This window comes from Sorex araneus, chromosome 1 (assembly GCF_027595985.1).
Source record: "Sorex araneus isolate mSorAra2 chromosome 1, mSorAra2.pri, whole genome shotgun sequence".
Lineage (NCBI taxonomy): Eukaryota > Metazoa > Chordata > Mammalia > Eulipotyphla > Soricidae > Sorex > Sorex araneus.
Window position 1 is genome coordinate 13,580,642 of NC_073302.1, and position 18,038 is coordinate 13,598,679.

General features: G+C 55.5%; 1 protein-coding gene across 3 annotated transcripts in view; it reads left to right on the forward strand.

Annotated features, from left to right (window-relative positions):
- CDK5RAP2 (CDK5 regulatory subunit associated protein 2) overlaps window positions 1–18,038 on the forward strand; it is a 185,789-nt gene that overhangs the window by 126,467 nt on the left and 41,284 nt on the right. For all 3 annotated transcript variants that reach the window (XM_055143649.1, XM_055143654.1, XM_055143650.1), the window contains exons 20-22: window positions 5,556–5,940; window positions 13,302–13,533; window positions 15,552–15,674. In XM_055143649.1, coding sequence (XP_054999624.1) covers window positions 5,556–5,940; window positions 13,302–13,533; window positions 15,552–15,674 — 740 coding nt within the window. The remainder of the gene's footprint in view (window positions 1–5,555; window positions 5,941–13,301; window positions 13,534–15,551; window positions 15,675–18,038) is intronic.

The window sequence follows — 18,038 nt, forward strand, 5'->3', positions numbered from 1 at the left end:
TAGAGAGCTGGGGCAGTGTTGAGAAGAGGCGGTTGGTGCTTGTACTGCTTCAGTGGGGCCCTACTGTTCCTCGCTGCTTCCTCCTAACGTTAGGTAAGATTCACATTTGTGTGAGGGCAGTGGCCAGCCTGTCATTCAAGCCTCTGTTTTCATTGCTGAGCTGGCCAGTGTCTGAGGAGCCCGTGGCAGAGATCTCATTTCTGAGGCCAGACTCCTCTCCCTCAGATTCCTCCTCCTCAGACTCCTCCCCCTCAGATTCCTCCCCCTCAGACTCCTCCCCCTCAGACTCCTCTGCCTCAGATTCCTCCCCCTCAAACTCTTCCACCTCAGACTCCTCAGCCTCACTATTCTCTCCCTCAGACTCCTTCCCCTCAGACTCCTCCCCTCAGCCTCCTCCCCCTCAGACTCCTCTGCCTCAGACTTCTCCCATCAGATTCCTCCCTGCAAACTCATCCCCCTCAGATTCTTCAGCCTCAGACTTCTCCTCCAAGACTCCTCAGCCCCAGACTCCTCTGCCTCAGATCTCGCCTTGAAACTCCTCAGCCTCAGAATTCTCCCCCTCAGACGAGTCCTCCCCTCAGCCACCTCAGCCTTTGTTCTTTCCATCTCTGGGCATCCAGAGTCACTGGGCCCCCAGGGTCTCTGTGACTCAACTGACTCGTTCCCACGGATAGAATAAGGAAGCAGATACCCACTAGTGACTTAAGCCTGACTGGTTATATTGTACTTGACCAAACAGCAACTTAGCCTCAAGGGTGGAGAAAGCGCAGGTGAGGGGCCCAGGCAGCTCATAGAGAGTGACCAGAAAGTCCTGGGGGGCGTCCCTATCCTCCAGGACGTCACTGTGGGAGTCTCAGCTCTTCTGTATTTCTGATTCATTTCCTGGAGGCCAGGGTTTGGGCCTCATCACCTAAATATTTTGTTCTTTGCAGCTTAAAATTAGGTGTGAAATTTGATCACTAAATAAGTATAAAAGTCTGACAGTGGAGCCCAGGGGGCCTGTTACTTATTTATTTATTTAAGGCAAATGCTTTCCTGAGCTCTGAGGAGCAGAGCAGAGGAGGGGCAGAGGAAGGGTGTCTGCGACCACTGAGAGTCGGGGTGCGCTCCTCTGGGTGTGGCTGAGGGCCGGGAGGGGTGAGGCTCCCAGTCAGCAGAGAGGCTGCGGGAGACTGTGAGGGAGGGCTGTGGGGGAGAAGACCAGGCCGTGCTCGAAGGTGGATTCCGGATTCTAAAGTGACTAGATCTGGGGTGGGGGGTGTTAGGCTGCGCCTCAGACATCCAAGGACCTTTTTGGTTCTCCTCTTTCCCTCACCTCCCAAACCTACCAGCTGCCCGCTCTGCCTTTTCCATGGCTCCCGAGTCCGTGCTTCCTGCCTTCCCGGGCGCCCCCTCCCTGCTCCCGGTCCCCTCACGTTTCTTGGACTTCACTGCAGCTACCTCCTCCCTAGATCCTTGTCCGTTTTTCTTCCACACAATGTCCAGAGCTGTGACTCAGCGATGCAGTTGTATTTCGCCTCTCGGAAAACTCTTCCCGGACGCCTCTGTTCTCGGCCTCAGAATTCCTCCTGAGGCCCAGCTCTTCAGGCAGCTGTTCTCACCTGGTTCTCTACACTCCGACCACACTGGCCTCTCAGCTCCTGGATGACTCCCTGTACCCCCACATCACAGCCTCTGCATGTGGGGGTGCTGCTGAAGGAGCCCCCGCCCCAGTTGCTTGCGCTATGTCGCCTCCTTTCCCCACCCTGCCCCACCCTTCGCCCCCTGTCCAGATGTCTCCTGGGAGAGTCTCCTGGGCGAAGTCAGACTCTTACTCACTCTTCACAGCGAGTGCTCAGCATGGCCACCCGAGGCTGCCTTGAAACCTCTGTGCATCTGTCCTCTGTCCCTTTCCCTTCCCCCCGCCACTGACTGAGGCCTTGCTTGCTCCTTCACTGTGGGGACAGGCACCCCAGTCCAGGGTTCCCCACTGGGGGATGGAAGAACTAGCTCAGCCACAGTGCTCCCTGCCCTTGGGAAAGAGTTCCAGCCTCTCTGGATGACCCCCCACACCTCCTCCCCTCCACACACCCCCTTTATCTGCATCGTGAGTCCTTGCCTGTCACCAGGCTGTTTCCACTCGCATAAGCCGGCCAGGGAGAGGTTTCCCCTGCCCCCAGTTTCACATTCGCTCAAGCTTCTGTCCCATTTCTTTCTTAACCCTTCCAGGCAGAATTCCCTGGAAGAATCATCTCCTCTGCTCGGTGCCCGCTTCCGGTCCAACTTCTCTTGTCCACCCAGGTCCTTGCAGGCTCCGAGGCTATGCAGCCGGCAAGGACAGCTTTCAGGGTTCAGCCCAGTGGCCTTTCTCTCCGGCCTCCCGCGCACGCCCCTTCCCTTTCTCCTCTGCACGAGGGTCCTCCTTCCATTCCCCAATGCTGACTGTCCCCCCCTTTGTCACAGGCTGACCCTTAAGAGTGTCCCGGAGCTCTGTGCCCCCCCCCCATCTGTCTTTACTCCCCCTTGACTTGAATTCATACCCAGTATCACTCCCAGCCCCGGTCTGGACCTCGACCTCTCTCCGGTATCTGTGGGGCCCTTTAGTGTCTGAAATCCAGCTCCCGTTCCAGCCCATCTTTGCTCTCCTTCCTTGCTCAAGGCCAGCGAATAGCCTAAGAACCCGCCTGATTGCCTTCGCTGAGAGTCTGGTTTCCACAGCCCGGATCACCCGTGGCAGCAGGCGCTGTTGATTCATCCTGTCTCCACTACACAGCCCTAATTCACTTGCCCCTCGGTCCAGTCTTCACAGAGCAGACGGAGGGCTCCTTCGGAAACGGAGATCCTGCCTCCTCCATCAGGCTTCTGTGGATGTCCCGGGCCCGCCGCTGGGAGCAGCGCTGTGTCCTCTCCTTGCCTCTGTCCTCTCAGCCCACGCTTCTTGGGACTCCAGGGCCTTCTCCCTGCTCCTCCAACCCTGCACTCCTCTCAGAACCTTTCATTCTTTCTGGAATATTCTTTCCCTCCATAGGATGGGGTGCGGGGTGGCTGCTGGGAATCTGCTCTGTTGGCCGTCCAAGATGGCTCTAGCTAAAAGGAAACTCCGGCCCTAAATCTCACAGTTCCTCCCTCTCTCTCCTCCCTGCTCAAGCTTTATCTCCGTCTGGCTTTGACTTCTTATTGGCATCTGAATCTGTCTGAGTGAAATGTAAACTCCTTGATGCCTCTTCACCTTGCAGTTCCGCCTGCCTTACCTGACAAAGGGGACCACCCTCTATGTATTTGGCAGGCAATTAAAACCCAATTACCATAGCTGAGGGGGAGGTAAAGCAAACCCACTGAGAAAGGGTCAAGTGCTTCTCTGGGGTCTGAAGCATCTGGGTCTGGTCTCACTCTGCTCTTTACCTTCCGGACCCTCGAGTCCTCATCTGTGGATTCCTCTGTACACCCCACCTCCCGGTCCGGTGGGGAGGGAGGGTTGTATTTAGCATATTTAGTAGGACTGCCACACTCTTAAGTGCTTTGCAAATATCAGTCCCTCTCACCTTCTGCCTTGCGCGCGGGGAAGATGCTCAGGAAGGGTGGATAAACAGTGTTCGGGCCTCTGACGAGACCTTCACACCGAGCTGTTCCAAAGGTCCCGACTGTGGCAACAGCTTAATGAATCAGCTGCTCAGATTTCTGACCGAGCAACACTCGAAATGTTTTATTGAACAGCGCAGCCTCTGTAGTGTATTCTAATGCCTCTTTCACCACCTTTGACTACCGTTTGTAGACTCTCTTCCCAGGTTCTCTCGTTATGTTGTTTGGGGATGAGTAACGGTCCTCTTTGGGCTAGCTGATGGCAATTGCCGTTATTTTTAATCTATATTAAGGGGAGGGAAGGAACATTGAGTATAACATATTTGAGATACCGGGAATATGTTTCAAATCTGGTTTGACTAAATTTTAAGATGGTTTGTAGAGTACGAATGATACATGTTAGATGTGAAAAATGGACCATTTTGATCTTCTGTTTTATCCTTTCGTGGGTTGTTGTTTTTTTTGTGGGGGGGGGGCGTCGGGGGAGAGATCTCCCAGGTTCAGTGAGTGCTGGCTCTTTAATTCCAATTGACTTGCTTTGCCCGGAGCCAGCTGACAGGAACCCAGAGCCAGCTCAGCCTTGCCGGAGCACCTGATAGTAGGGCGGGAGCCAGGCCCCTCCTTGGTGGCCGAGAGGGACAGAGGAGCAGCCCCGCCCAGCCCAGCCGTGCACGCGGACAGATGGACAGACGTGTTGCCGCCCTCCTCTGCCCTCCCCCGCCGCTCTCCCCTCCTCGTCCTATGCTCAGCACTTGCTGCCTAAACTCCATAACCCGGACATGAAAAGACATTCCTCCTCCCTTGTCCTTCCGTTTAAAAAGTTCCTCGAGTGGCCTGTTTTTTTTTTTTTTTTTTCAGTTTCCACCCCCTCCCCCCACACACACTCCGTGGTTTATTTTCTTGACTGTCAATTCTCCTCATTTGTGGTTCATAACTTTTGTGGGTTTTGTTTCAGGGCGTCTCACTGGGCTGTGTTCTGGGGCTGTGTCCCGGGTCTCACCTACGGGTCCTTCTTTCCCCGGGGCAGGGTGGGTGGGTCGGGGGGTTGAATTTCTGCCCAGAAATTCCCTCCTTCCGGGCCTGGGTCTGAGGACGGAGAGCTGGCGCTGCTTGGGCCATGTGACAGTGTGGGGGCCACCAGAGAGCCACGGGGGCCGTGCCTGGGGGCCTGGTCGGGAGTGAGCGTGACCCTGGGACCCCCGTGGACCCTCCCCGGCCCTGCCTAGCTCCTTGCTTCACTCGGGAACATTCTGACGCTGCCTCAGTCGCACACCCCGGGCTTCGGCCTGTGACCCGTCCACCGGCCACGGTGCTTGTGGGCGCCAGTCAGCTCTCGGCCCCGGGCAGAGTTCGGGGTGTGTTGAACTGGGGATGACCCCAGGAGGGGTGCACAGGGACGGGGCGGAGTTGGGGTGGTGTGCAGAGCCCCGCGTCCTGCCTGGCGCTCTCCCAGGGGAGAACAGTCACAGTCGCAAGGCGCCGGGGCAGGGGCGGGCCCCACTGCCAGCACTGGTGTCACCAACCCCTTGTGCTTACCTCACACGAATCACACTTAGGCCCGCTGTTGTCTTAGTCCAGTTTCAAAACCCCCTCAGCACGGGCCCGCCCTGGCACTGGGCCCTGCTCGCGTGCCGTCGTGCCCAGGTTCCCCCAGAGCCCCAGATGCAGGAGGGGGGTAGGGGGGCCGGTGGGCTTGCAGGCCTCCCCCCTGTCTGCGTTCGTGGCTCCTCAAGGCCCCTCAGATGCCGCGTCGCTGGGTCGTATTCTGCTTTTTTTTCTTATCCACAAAATGGATGATGTGGTGGTACCACGGGCCCGGGTGCTTGTCACGAGGTGACAAGAGGGTGAGGCCCCGGCACAGGTCCTGGTGCCTGGCAGGTGCTTGCCCCGGTTCGTGTCATTCCGGGTGGGCGGGGAGAGCTCGGGAGACCCGGGTTGGGGCCGAGGCCTCGGCCGGAGGCTCATTTCTGCCCCTTCCTCCCCTCGTGGCGCCCCAGGCCGGAGCTGCTCGAGGTGCTGTGGGACCTGCTGCTGCAGCAGATGTGCCTCATCGAGCAGGAGCTCCTGGGGGAACGGCTCGACGGCAAGGCCAGGAGGAGCCTGAAGCAGATGGCCGCCCGGCTCCAGGGCGAGCTCGGCCGTGTGGCCCGCCCCGGCGCGCTCTCCCGGCTGCACGGCGCTCGGAAGTCGCTTCTCGGAGCCCCCCGACCCAAGGCGGAGCTGAAGGACGCCTCGGCGCAGACGGTGGCCATGGAGGGCGACGCGCCCCGCTTCCGACACGAGGGCCGGAGAGAGGCGTGGGACGAGAAGCCGCCCGAGGCCCCCTGCAGCGCCGAGCACCCGCCCGAGCACGAGCACCTGCACAGGATGCCGCGGCGGCAGGTGAGCCTCGCCCGCGCCCGGGGTGGGGGCCGGCAGAGGACAGCCTGCCCTCTCGGGGGGTTTCAGATGCACAGAGGACTGTCCAGGCCCCCTGCCCGGCTCTGCTGCCTGGTGGGTTTCTGTAATGCCCAGTGGCTGCTCTTCTCTCTGCCTGGCCTCGCAAGGTGCGTGGCCGTCCCCACCCTCCCCGAGTGTCACTCAATATTTCCCGCCTTCCTGTCCTCCCCCTGCCCCAGCCCTGGCTTCCTGTTCGTCTGTCTGTCTCTCTCCCTGTCTTTCCGTTCATCTCTCCGTCTGTCTCTTTCTGGGGGCTGAGCATGTTCGGGCCACGTTCCATGATGCTCACGGCTTGTTCCTGACTGCGCTCAGGGGTCCTTCTTGGGATGCCCCCGGGAGTCTCCGCGGCTCTGGGGATCAAACTGGGATTGGCTGCCGGCACATCAAGCACCTTATTCGTCGTCCTGTCTCTGGGCCCTGCCCCTCGCCACCTGTCCGGACTTTTATGCATTTTTTGTTTTATACACACACACACACACACACACACACACACACACACACACACATACATACATATTATGCACACACACATAGTCATGGAATCTACATCTCTCTGTAGCACTCTCTTGTTTTCCTTTTCTTTTGTTTTTTGGGGTTTTTTTTTTTTTTGCTTTTTTGGGTCACACCTGGCGATGCTCAGGGGTTACTCCTGGTTCTACACTCAGGAATTACTCCTGGTGGTGCTCAGGGGACCATATGGGATGCTGGGAATCGAACCCAGGTCAGCCATGTGCAAGGCAAATGCCCTCCCTGCCAGCTCCTGTAGCGCTCTCTTTCACACTTACTACCAGTGACATCTTTCCTTGTAATCTACGTGCAAGGTTCTGTTGCAGAGAATATGCCACCATTTGTATGTTTTTGTTGTTGTTGTTGTTTGTTTTTCATCTGATCATGGGCGTTTCCTCTCGCACGTTGCTCCTGAAGCCATCAGAGCTTGGCTTTAGGGGCCGAGCGGGAACTTTGCTCTTCTCTGCACAGTGTTTGCGCGTGTGACTTTCTCCTTATTCTCAGAGCCTTTCGGTATCGGTCTCAGCTGAGGAACAGGGATCCCAAGTGATGGCGGTTAACAGGTGGCTCAGGGGCCCCCTGGGACCCCGCAGCCTGACTTTCCCCAGGAGTCCCACGGCTTGAGCCCGCGTGGCCCGAGGCGCCCCAGTCTGGGTTTGTTGGGTGATGGTCTGCATTTTGCTTTCATCCAGAGGCTGCCTCTGTCTCTGAGCTTCCCGCCAGCTTATTAAATGCCAGGCAGTGTTTGATAGGCTCTGTCATCCCGGTCCTCCCGGGCCCAGTGGGTGGCAGGAGATGTGATTGTCCTGGGAGGGAAGGAAGGAGGTGGTGTTTCTAATAGAGCGCGGGCGAGGCGGTGGGGGTTCTTGCTTCTAAGGGGTGTTTTGTGTCTGAGGAAACAACTGCACGCACTGCCTCATAGCATCAGAATGGAGAATCACGTTTATTTTCTGACCACTAAATTACTGCTTTTGTGCATACCAAAGAGAGTTAGATATATCATTAGCGAAATTGCTTTTGATTGTTTTAAATTATGCACCAAAACTGTAATTTCTGGAAAAGGGTTTTTCTAAAGATATCAGTAGAGACCAAAAAAGGAAGAAGAAGAAGAAGAAGAAGAAGAAAAAAGAAGAAGGAGAAAAGGTGCTGCCATTACATTCTCAGTACTCGAGGTGCAAGTGTGTGCAATTTGGCTGGAAGAGAAACACTTTCCTCTGCCCCATTCTTTTAGCTCGTACCTGTCTGTTAGGAAAATGGAATGTTGTGTGTGCATATTTTTTTCCTGTTTGTGTGGGAGATGTCATTCTGTGTTCAGGAGCATTGGATAATCAAATGAACTTCATTTTCCTAAATGTGCTGAAAAAAAATTTTTAGTACAGAATGATTCTTACTGTTTGTGCTTTCAGTATGAGGAAACTTTCATCTCTCCCTCTATCCTTTCCTGGGGATGGGGTGAGCAGGTTCAGGCCACAGTCCCTCATGCTCTCGACTCTGCGCTCAGGGGGTTATTTTGAAACCCTTCCCCTCCTACCCCCCCCCCCCTCCAGACAGTGCCCTGAGGGCCCCTCATGGTGTTACTGGGCCCTGTTGTGCACTCCAGGGCCACACTCAGCAGGGCGGGGCCCCCTGTGGTGCTGGGAATTGAACCCGGGCTTTTGTGCGTGCCAGCCAAATGCTCCAACCCTTGGAGTTATCTTCCAGGCCCCAGATGTGTTTAGTTTTTAGCATCTGTTGTGTATTCTGGGTATTGTGCCTGTTCTTATGTGTATATCTTTGCAGTTATTCTCTCAAAACCTGGGGGTTTGGTGGGTATTAGAATCTCTAAAAAGGTTCATCCAATTGTCCAGAGCAACTCAGCTGTTACGAAGTATATTGGGGAGATACCAGGAGGCAGCCAGGGAGAATAGCGACCCACCTTTTTCGGGAAGGAAGAACTGCATCCCCCGGCCCCCGCTGATCCCCACCGTGGCCTCCAGGCCAAACAAGTGGAAGAAATGTAATGGTTTCCTTCCATTATTCAAGGGATCATTAATCCTGGGGGTTAAACTCTTGCATCCTGTTGAAAAGAACGTCCTTGTAGCCCACGGGGGAGAGGAGGAGACTGCAGAGACTTCCTGCCACTCAGTACCGGGCCCGACGGTGAGATGGCAGCCGTCTCCATCCTGACCTGCTTCGGCTCCTGGGGTGAGCAGGCCCCGGATCCCGCGTGCCCGCTCCTGGTGGTGATGTACAGGCGCAGCCGGCACTCGGGGCACATGCGATGCCATCCCCCTCGCATGCCGTGTCTTTTTTCTTTTTTTTTCCTTTTTGGATCACACCTTTCAATGCACAGGGATTATTCCTGGCTCTGCACTCAGGAATCACTTCTGGTGGTGCTCAGGGGACTATATGGGATGCTGGGAATCGAACCCGGGTCAACTGCATGCAAGGCAAACGCCCTCCCCCGCTGTGCTATGGCTCCAGCCCCATGCCGTGTCTTTATTAAGGTGGTAGGAGCCACCTGGCTCTGCATCTGTAAGGCCGCATTCGGCCTGGTGGTCTCCTAAAGCCAGTGGTGGTTGCCGGACAGAAATGAGCCTTGGTGTTTGTTCCCCGGCAGGTATCTCTCTGCTCTCATCCGACACCCAGATTCGTTTTTGAGAACAAAAAAAGCTCAGTGTAGACTGTGGACTAAGCAGTGAGCACTGTTTTTCCAGCCCCCTGTGAGGAGGTGCCAGCGTTCCCCCCCTCACCCTGGGTGTTCTAGCTCCTTCCCTGTGTCCACCTGTTCCCCAGCACCCTGAATCCTGCTTCCTTCCCGTGCTATGTCTTCCGGCCTGGCAGGATGGAAAAGTGTTGGGACTTTTTCTAACTGAGCGGTGCCGCTCGCAGAGACATTCTCGCCATCTGACACTCGGCTGGTGGTGTGACGTTTCCATCTGCAGATGAGTCCTGGGGGACCGTGAGCTCCGGGAGCCCAGAGTTGCTCCTGGCAGTGCGGGCTTGAAAGCTCCGGCCTTCTGGAGCCTGCAGGGAAGGCTTTTTGCTCTTCTTGAGAGAACTCGGCGATTTCCTCTTTTCTGGACTCTCACGTATTTCCCATCTTCATCTCAGGCTTCTTGTTTTCTGCTTAAAATAAAAAATGTTTTGGGGCTGGAGCAATAGTACAGTGGATAGGGCACTTCTTTTGCACGCGGCTGACCCGGGTTCAATCCCTGGCATCCCATATGGTCCCGCAAACACTACCAGGAGTAATTGCTGAGTGTAGAACCAGGAGTAACCCCTGAGCATCGCCGGGTGTGACCCAAAAAGGAAAAAAGAAAAAGAAAAGTTTTGATGGCCGGAGAGATAGCTCAAAGGAGTGTGTGTACGCTTTGCATGCTGCAGGAGGTCTGGGACAGCTTGGTCCCCTGGTAGTCCCTAGGTCAGCTCCAGGCACAGAGCCAGGATAGTCCTCAAGCACTGTAGCAGTTGTGGGCCAAAACAACCCCTCTCCCCAATTATTTTTTTAAGTAATTCTTTTTTGGTGATGTCAAATATACAAGATCTCAAAGTATATATCGCGGTCATTTTTAAAGTATACTCATAGAATCATGTAACCATCACCAGAACCAATTTTAGAACAGGTCCATTGTCTCAGGAAGAAGCCCTGAACTGGCCTATGAAAAGATGTTCAGTGTTACTAAGTATCCGGGAAATGCAAAGGTGAACAATAAGGATCCCACCCCCGACCCGGGAGGATGGCTGCCACTGGACAAGAGGCATCAAGCATTGGTGCGGGTGAAGGGAACGGGGGTTCCTCAGATGCTGGGAGTGTAAATTGGTGCAACCACGACAGCAAAAAGCATGGAAGTTCCTCCCCCAAAGAGGAATAGGAATCCCATGTGATCCAGCCCCTCCACTTCCTGACTATTTATTTGCAGAATCCGAGGACACTAATTTTGCGAAGATAAATGCATCTCTGTATTTCTTGCCACTCGATTGACCGTAGCCAAGATAGAGAAATGGCCTAGACATTCATCATCTGAGGAATGGATGCAGAAGAGGTGGTCAGTGTGTGTGTGTGTGTGCATGTCACAGGCATGCCCACAGAGGAATGCAACTTAGTCGTAAAGGAGAGAAGTTACATTTTTTGTGATAACGGGGGTTGGCTTTGAGAGTATTATTGTAAGCAAAGTAAACCGCATTGCAGAGGACAGACTACTATATTGTTTCGCTCAGGTGTGGACCTTACAGAGAAGAAAGCAAATAAACAGACCATAAAACTCTGGGGTCCAGAGCAAACAGAGAGGTGGCTGCTCCCGGGAAAGTGAGCTGGGTGGAGGAGATGAGCAGAGAGCCAGCTGTATGAAGGCGAAAGTGAACGCTTCACGATCCCAGTGTCGTGTTGAGTATTACAACTGTGTCAAGTGATGAATAGATGCGATACAGGTGCTGGATTATAATGCTGTGTACCTGAAAATTGCACGATAGTGTAATAACCAAGAATGTTACATCACTAGTTGTTTCATGCTATTATCATAGTTACCAGTGTGGACTTCTTAAAACCCAGGGATATGGCTCACGTGGTCGGGCACAGGCATAGTAATTGTGAGACCCACGGGTCGATTCTTAGCGATGCCCAAATCTCCTATAAAGGAAAGTTCAGTTCTTAATCCATTAGCAGTCCCTTCCTGTTCCCCTGCCCGCTCACCATCAGCTGCAGCCAACTACTTATCTACTCTCTGTCGAGATTTGCCTCCTCGAGGTAGACCATTGAAATGGAACCTCGGTGTCTTGGGTAACTGTCTCCTTCCACTGAGCATCCTGTCCTCGAGGCTCATTCATGTTGTAGCATTTATCAGCAGTTGGTTTCTTTTTATTGCGAGCCAGCAGTTCATTGTATAGATAAGCCACGCTTTATGTATCCATTCATTAATTTGTGGACATTTGGACTGTTTCTGCCCTTAGGCTATTATGAATAATGTTGTCACGAACATTCGTGTTCAGGGTTTTGTGTGGCCATGCCTTTTCATTCCTTCTGGGTATATGTGTAGGAGTGGAATTCCTAGGTCATATAGTAACTATCTTTTTTTTTTTTTTAACCCTTTGAGGAACTGCCAGACTTTTGAAAAGTGACTGCACCGACTTTGCGTTTCCCCCAGCCACTTGTGAGAGATCCAGTTGAGCGCGTCCTTGCCCACACTTGTTACCTTGTTTAAACGATAACTGTCCTCGACAGGAAGTGGTGGCGCTTCATTGTGATTTGATTTCTGTTTCTCTGATGGCCCGTGAGGTTGAGCATCTTTCCATGCACTTGTCTGTCCCTCCTTTGGGAAACATCTGCCAGGTCCTTTGCTTTGAATCGGGCTGCAGGTCATACCTAGTGCACAGACTGCGGTAGGGGCCTTGGCCCTTTTGTCTGAGAGAACAGGGAAGCTGTTTGGGAATTTTTTTTTTTTTTTTTTTTGCTTTTTGGGTCACACCCAGCGATGCTCAGGGGTTACTCCTGGCTTTGCACTCAGGAATTACTCCTGGCGGTGCTTGGGGGACCATCTGGGATGCCTGGGATTGAACCCGGGTCGGCCACGTGCAAGGCAAACGCCCTACCCGCTGTGCTATCGCTCCGGCCCCTCATTTGGGAATTTCTAAGCAGAGGAGAGGATTCGGAAGGGGTTGCCTTTTGTGCGGTGGTGTGCAGTGTGGATTGGAAATGGCTCGGGGGGCGGTGAGGGGACAGCTCTGGAGGGGGTTGCCATGGCTGCAGTGTGAGCTTGCCACATCCAGGGAATTGGGCACTTGCAGTGGACAGGGAGAGGATTCAGAGGCAACATGTGGCCGCAGTTAATGGAACCTGGGAGTGGGGGGAAGGGGGCGTGAAGGGAGCTGAACAGCCGTGACCAGGCTTGAGGCTGTTCGAGGGGTCTCGTGGGGGCTGGGCACACGGGAACACGGAGCTGACTCTGGGTGAGAGTCATCTCAAATGAAGCTGTCAGGGCTGGAGAGAGAGTGCTGGAGTTATGGCACTTGCCTCGCACACGCCCGACCTCACTCTGGTCCCTGGCTCCGCATATGGTCCCCTGAGCACTGCCAGGAGTTATTTCTGAGCACAGAGCAGGAGTGAGATGGGAGCCCTGATGGGCGGGGCCCCAAAGAGAAACAAATCCAAAGTTTGCCTCTGAGCACCAAGCCAGGAGTACACCCTGAGTGCCACGAGGATAGCCCACACCCTGCCTCTGCCCCAAATGATGATTTCCAGAAGAAACCATCTTCAGAAGCCCGGGAAATCCCCACTGGATCACTGACCCAGTCGTCACTGGAAACTTGAGTGTGAGACCGGGGAGATAGAACAGGGATTCAGGCACTTGCCTAGCAGTGTGGCCAGCCAGTTTCATCTCTGTACCGCATATGTCCCCAGAGCACTACTGCGTGTGGGCCTAAAACCAAAATAAATAAATGAAAGGGGTCACTGATGTGGTCTTGGTTGGCTAGCAGGGGTGGGAGGCTGATGGACTTAGAATGAGGAATGTCCGTATGGGATATGAGGAAATGTCCCCCAAGAGAGTATGTTGGGGAAAGGCTCGGCATGTTACAGTAGCTTCCGGGCTGTCCAGAGAGACTTTGTCCGGGGCCGGGCTGGTGCTGAGCCCCGCTGGGTACCCGTCAGTCGGTCAGGATGGGTCTGCACGACGCAAACTCTGCGGGTCTGGGGGAGAAGGCTTGCGGTCACGGGGAGCCCGGGCTGCAGCCCGATTCCCACTCCACGGGGCCCGCCGGAGAGTGCGGGACGGCGCGACCAGTGGCCAGACACTCACTGTCGTGTCCCTGTGCATTTGCAGAATTCGAAGAAGTCCCGCCTGCCCGTCCCCGTCAAGACGTCCCGCTCACTGGGGAGCATGTACCGGCTCCCGGGCACGCAGCGCCTGGTGGCCCAGCTGCAGGCCCAGGTCTTGGAGCTGCAGGGGGAGCTGAAGGAGTTTAAGATCCGCAACCGGCACCTGCACCAGAAGCTGATCCTGGCCGAGGCGATGATGGAGGGGAGGCGGGCCGCCGACCAGCCGCTCCCGAAGGGTAAGGCCCTGAGGGAGGAACCGGACCCTGGGGCCAGGCGGGTGTGCGTCTCAGTGCCACGTGGTCGCAGCGGTTAATCTTCGATCTCCACCAGTGTTCATGGGTGACCCGGCTGTGTGATGCTGGAATCCAGCGTTGGGGGCTTCGTTCTCGGAGCCCTCAGACGTGTGGCAGCAGGGCATGTAGTTGCCTCTTCCAGGCAGGCTGCCTAGTTTGGGCTCCTTGGGAGGACTCTCGTGCCTGAAGCCTTTCTCTCAAAGACTTCCCTCTCCCCCCACTTTTGAAGGCCACCGTCCCTGCTGCCCTTTTGGCTTCCCAAAGGGAGCATGCAAATTCCCAAGACTTGGAGGAGGCCAGGGCCGGGACGGTATACCCCCCACCCCCAGTGTCTTTTAGCCCCGGACAGATTTTCTCCCTCCCTCCCGCCTCTCTGGGAGGTGAGAAAGTCGAGGGCCTTCCCAGAGTGCTGCAGGGAGGCTCGTCTGCCGCGCGGGGGCGCCAGTTCACCCGAGAGAGCCGGCGGCTGCTGCCTCCAGGTTGGAATTGCTGACTGCTAGCGCAGGAGCTGCCTCCTCTGGGTTTGCTCAGAGAGCACGTTTTCATCTTTGCCTGCCGAGCATTTTCTGGGCATCAGGGAGACAGTGAAGAAAACAGGCAAAAATCTCTGTTTGGCTCACATTCCTCTGTGTGTGTGTGTGTGTGTGTGTGTGTGTGTGTGTGTGTGTGTGTGTGTGTGTGTGTGTGTAAGGACAATTTGAGTTGATAGCAAATGATAATGTGAGAACGAGGAGGGGTCAGGGCCCCCCACTCCCACCCACTCAGAATGAGGGCGTGAGATGCGGGATTCCGTAGGAGATTGAGATTTTTCTGGGATGTACCCAGCGGGCTTGGGGGACCTGCCGAGTGGTTCGGGGGCGGGTGATGACGGGGAGCCTTGGGCCGCCCTCGGCAGCAGGAAGAGCTCCCGATACTCCCCGAGCCAATCACGCCCCTCGAAAGGCACCTCGCATGCCATGCCCTTGGCTGTCCTTGGAGGAGGTAGTTGCAGCCTGGACCCCGGGGGAAGCTGCAGTGGGGGCCACAGCGTGGCTTGGCTCCCCTCGCTCTGTCTGACCCCCGAGCAGTTTCCCAGCCTGCGCCCACTGCTCTTCCGTAAAACCTGGTGTCAGTGCTTCACGTCGGGATTGGGTGGTGGGCTCTAGCAGGGGCATTTTCTCTCCTTTGTGTCTCGTCTTGGCTTGGCCAGAGCTGAGGTTACAGGGTGAGCTGGGCTTGGGTGCGATTGCTCTGCCCTCCCCCTCCCCCACCTTCTCTCATTCCACCATCCCTCCACCCAGGCATCTAATACCACTGTCTGTCTGTGTTTTCAGCCCTGTGTGCCATGGCTAGTGTGTGCATGTGTGTGTGTGTGTGTGTGTGTGTGCGTGTGCGTGTATGTGTGTGTGTGTGTGTGTGTGTGTGTGTGAGAGAGAGAGAGAGAGAGAGAGAGAGAGAGAGAGAGAGACAGACAGACAGACAGACAGACAGACAGACAGATAGACCGAGACGGCTTCCTTAGAGCTCCCAGTGCGAGATGGGTGTTGGGGGCCGAGTTTCTGAGTGAAATAATTTCTTGGCTGGGTTAATGCAGCCCACCATGAGGCCCTGGCACTCTGGCCTGGGGGGGGGTCACTGTTTGCACCCCACCCCACGTTTCTTGCTGAGACACCAAGCGCCGCAGCCCGTAGCCTGGCAGCCCTGGGGACCTTGTGCGGAAAGTGGGCTCGGGGCTCCAGAATTCGTTTTTTCACTCCCAGTTTTTTAAGAGCCGGGACTTAAACCATTTTAGACAAGCTGCAGTATATTTATGCCTTTTATGTCCTGTTATGGCAGCTCGATGGATTAATTTTATCTTATAAATTGCATTTTGCCTCCCCAGTGCTTTTATTTTCCCTGTTGTAGCTTTGCGTTCCTTGCGGTTGCCTGGCCGAGTTTCCAGCCTTTGGTTTTATTTTTCTTCCTCTGTATGTGTGCCCTAGGCCAGCCCTTTGTGGGCGCAGCGTACCAGGAGAGCCCAGGAGAGCAGAAAGGACTCACCACCGCACCCTCTGTCTGGACGGACAAGGCAGCGGACGATGGTCAGCAGTCCAGCCACGAGACGGGTCAGTTCCTGTCCTGTGAGTTTGGGGAAACCTCGTGTGCCGGCACCACTGGGTTGTTTCCTGTAAAAAGTCGTTATGGGGTGGGGGGGGGCGCTGGAACAAAATCACACCTGGATTTGATTCCCAGCATCCCATATGGTCCCCTGACTTCCAGGGGGACCTCAGTTCCTGAGTGCAGAGCGAGGATTAAGCCCTGAGCATCACTGGGTGTGACCCAAAAAGCAAAAAAAAAAAAAAAAAAAAAAAGTCATTACTGGGGCCAGGGAATAGTACGATGGTTAAGGTGCGAGCCTGGCATGCAGCTGACCTGAGTTTGAGCCCTGGCGCTATGTGTCCCCCCCCCCCCCCCCGTTCACCACCAGGAATATCCTGGAACCCCTCCCACCCCGGCATCACTGCTTGGGCACTGGAGGCCCCAAGCACCACTCGGTGTGGCTCTGTAAGCCCCCGGCATAGTGGGAAGGGGAGAGGGCTGCCCTATAAGCCCCCCGAACCACAGACTCCAGCAGCGCTGGCCTCAGGACTTTGCACTGAACCTCAGGTCCAGTTGGCTGAGTATGGCTGGGAGGGGCCCTCGTGCCCTCAGCACTACTTGGGAGCAACCCCCGTCCCTGCCCCCAGCACACACACACACATACACACGCACATGCATGTACATGCACACACATATGCACATGCACACACATGCACACACACATGCACATGCACACACATGCACATGCATACATGCACATGTACGCGCACACACATGCACGTGTCCACACACACTCACGTATTACTAAATCCTGCAGCAGTAGTGTTTGCTGTCGTCATTATTCTCAGTCCGTCCACAGAGAAGCTGGGTTTGGAAAAGGCCTGAGCAGTCGGGACACCAGTCAGGGTGCAGCTGGGCGTCAGGTTTCCAGGCCTGGGGTCTGATGCTTCCCTGTCCGGCCGCTGGTCCTGGAGCTGCCGCCTGAGAGGGCCCAGGCTGCCCCCACGACCTGGTGCCTCCTCACACCCAGCCCTATGGCAGCCGGTGTCCCTCGGGTGTGGCTGCTGTTGAGGTGGGGCCTGAGCTGCCCCCCAGGATGGTCAGTGGGAACAGTGCCGACGCGAGTGGGACCAGGCAAGCTGCATCTCTCAGCTCTCAAAGTAGGAGGAGCTAGAAGGGCACAGGCGGTCATGAAATAGAATATGGCAGGTTACTATGTCCTTGTTCGGTCAGAAAGAACGAAGGCTCACAGTTTTTTTTTCTTTGTTATATTCTTTCTACCCTTTATCATTATTATTATCATTATTATTATTGTTGTTGTTGTTGTTATTATTTTGTTTCTTTTTGCGGGGGTGGGGCATTCTTGGTGGTTTTCAGGGCTTATAGCTGTTGGGCTCGGGGGACCAAATGGGGTGCCGGGAGTGGAACCCGAGTCGGTCCTGTGCAAGGCAAACGCCTTCCCCTCTGTACTAGCTCTCTGCTCCCCTTTCTGGCCTTTGTTCAAAAAGAAAAAGAAGGGGCCGGTGCAATAGTGCAGCAGGTAGGGTATTTTGCTTCGCACTCCGCCAACCCGGGTTCAATCCCCAGCATCCCATACAGTCCCCTGAGCACCACCAGGAGTGATTCCCGAGTGCAGAGCCACTCCTGAGCATCGCCGGGTGTGACCCAAAAAGCAAAAGGAAAAAGAAAAAAAAAAGGGAAAAGATAGAAAACGCAGCTGTCTGGCCTGTTTCGCTCCCTGAGAAATAATTCCCTTGGGAATTGCAAATTCGCTGTGGACTGACCATGAGAGCCCCAGACTCGGGGAGACCTCCAAGCCCTGAGCCTGGCTCCTGAGGACGCTGGTGCGTGCGGCAGCCGCAGTGTGCCCCCGGCGTTGGTGAGACACAGCCTCCTGGGGGCCCGTAGGGCAGTGGTGGTGGCAGTGTCCAGGCTCTGCCAGCGCCGGGCCAACCGAGGCTTCGGGACTGCTGGCCCGGCCCTCTTGGTCCCTTTCTTTCCCGCTCCTGCTGGCCCCAAGCTCCCCGCTCTTGTGGAGGCCCAGGCAGTGCCTTAGGCGTTTAGATCTTTGCTGAAATGCCCCTTGCTTTTGGTGACAACCCTCCTGACTCTCCACTGATGTAGACATCTCAGCCCCTGTGTTTGGGTCTGGAGCTCACCTGGTCAGCAACGGCCCTCACCGTCACCCCTTTTCTCCTTCATAACCCCACCCCCCCGCCACGGGTATAGCTGAGGTGAGTGGAGTCCACAGACCTGCTCCTGTTGGCGCCCCGGGACTGTCGCATCTGCACCCCCCGGAATGGAAGGCCCCAGGGGTGCAGGGGGCTGCCAGGCTCTGCCAGAGCCCCGTGGCCACTCACCCGGAACTTGGGGAATGTGCTGCTCGTGCC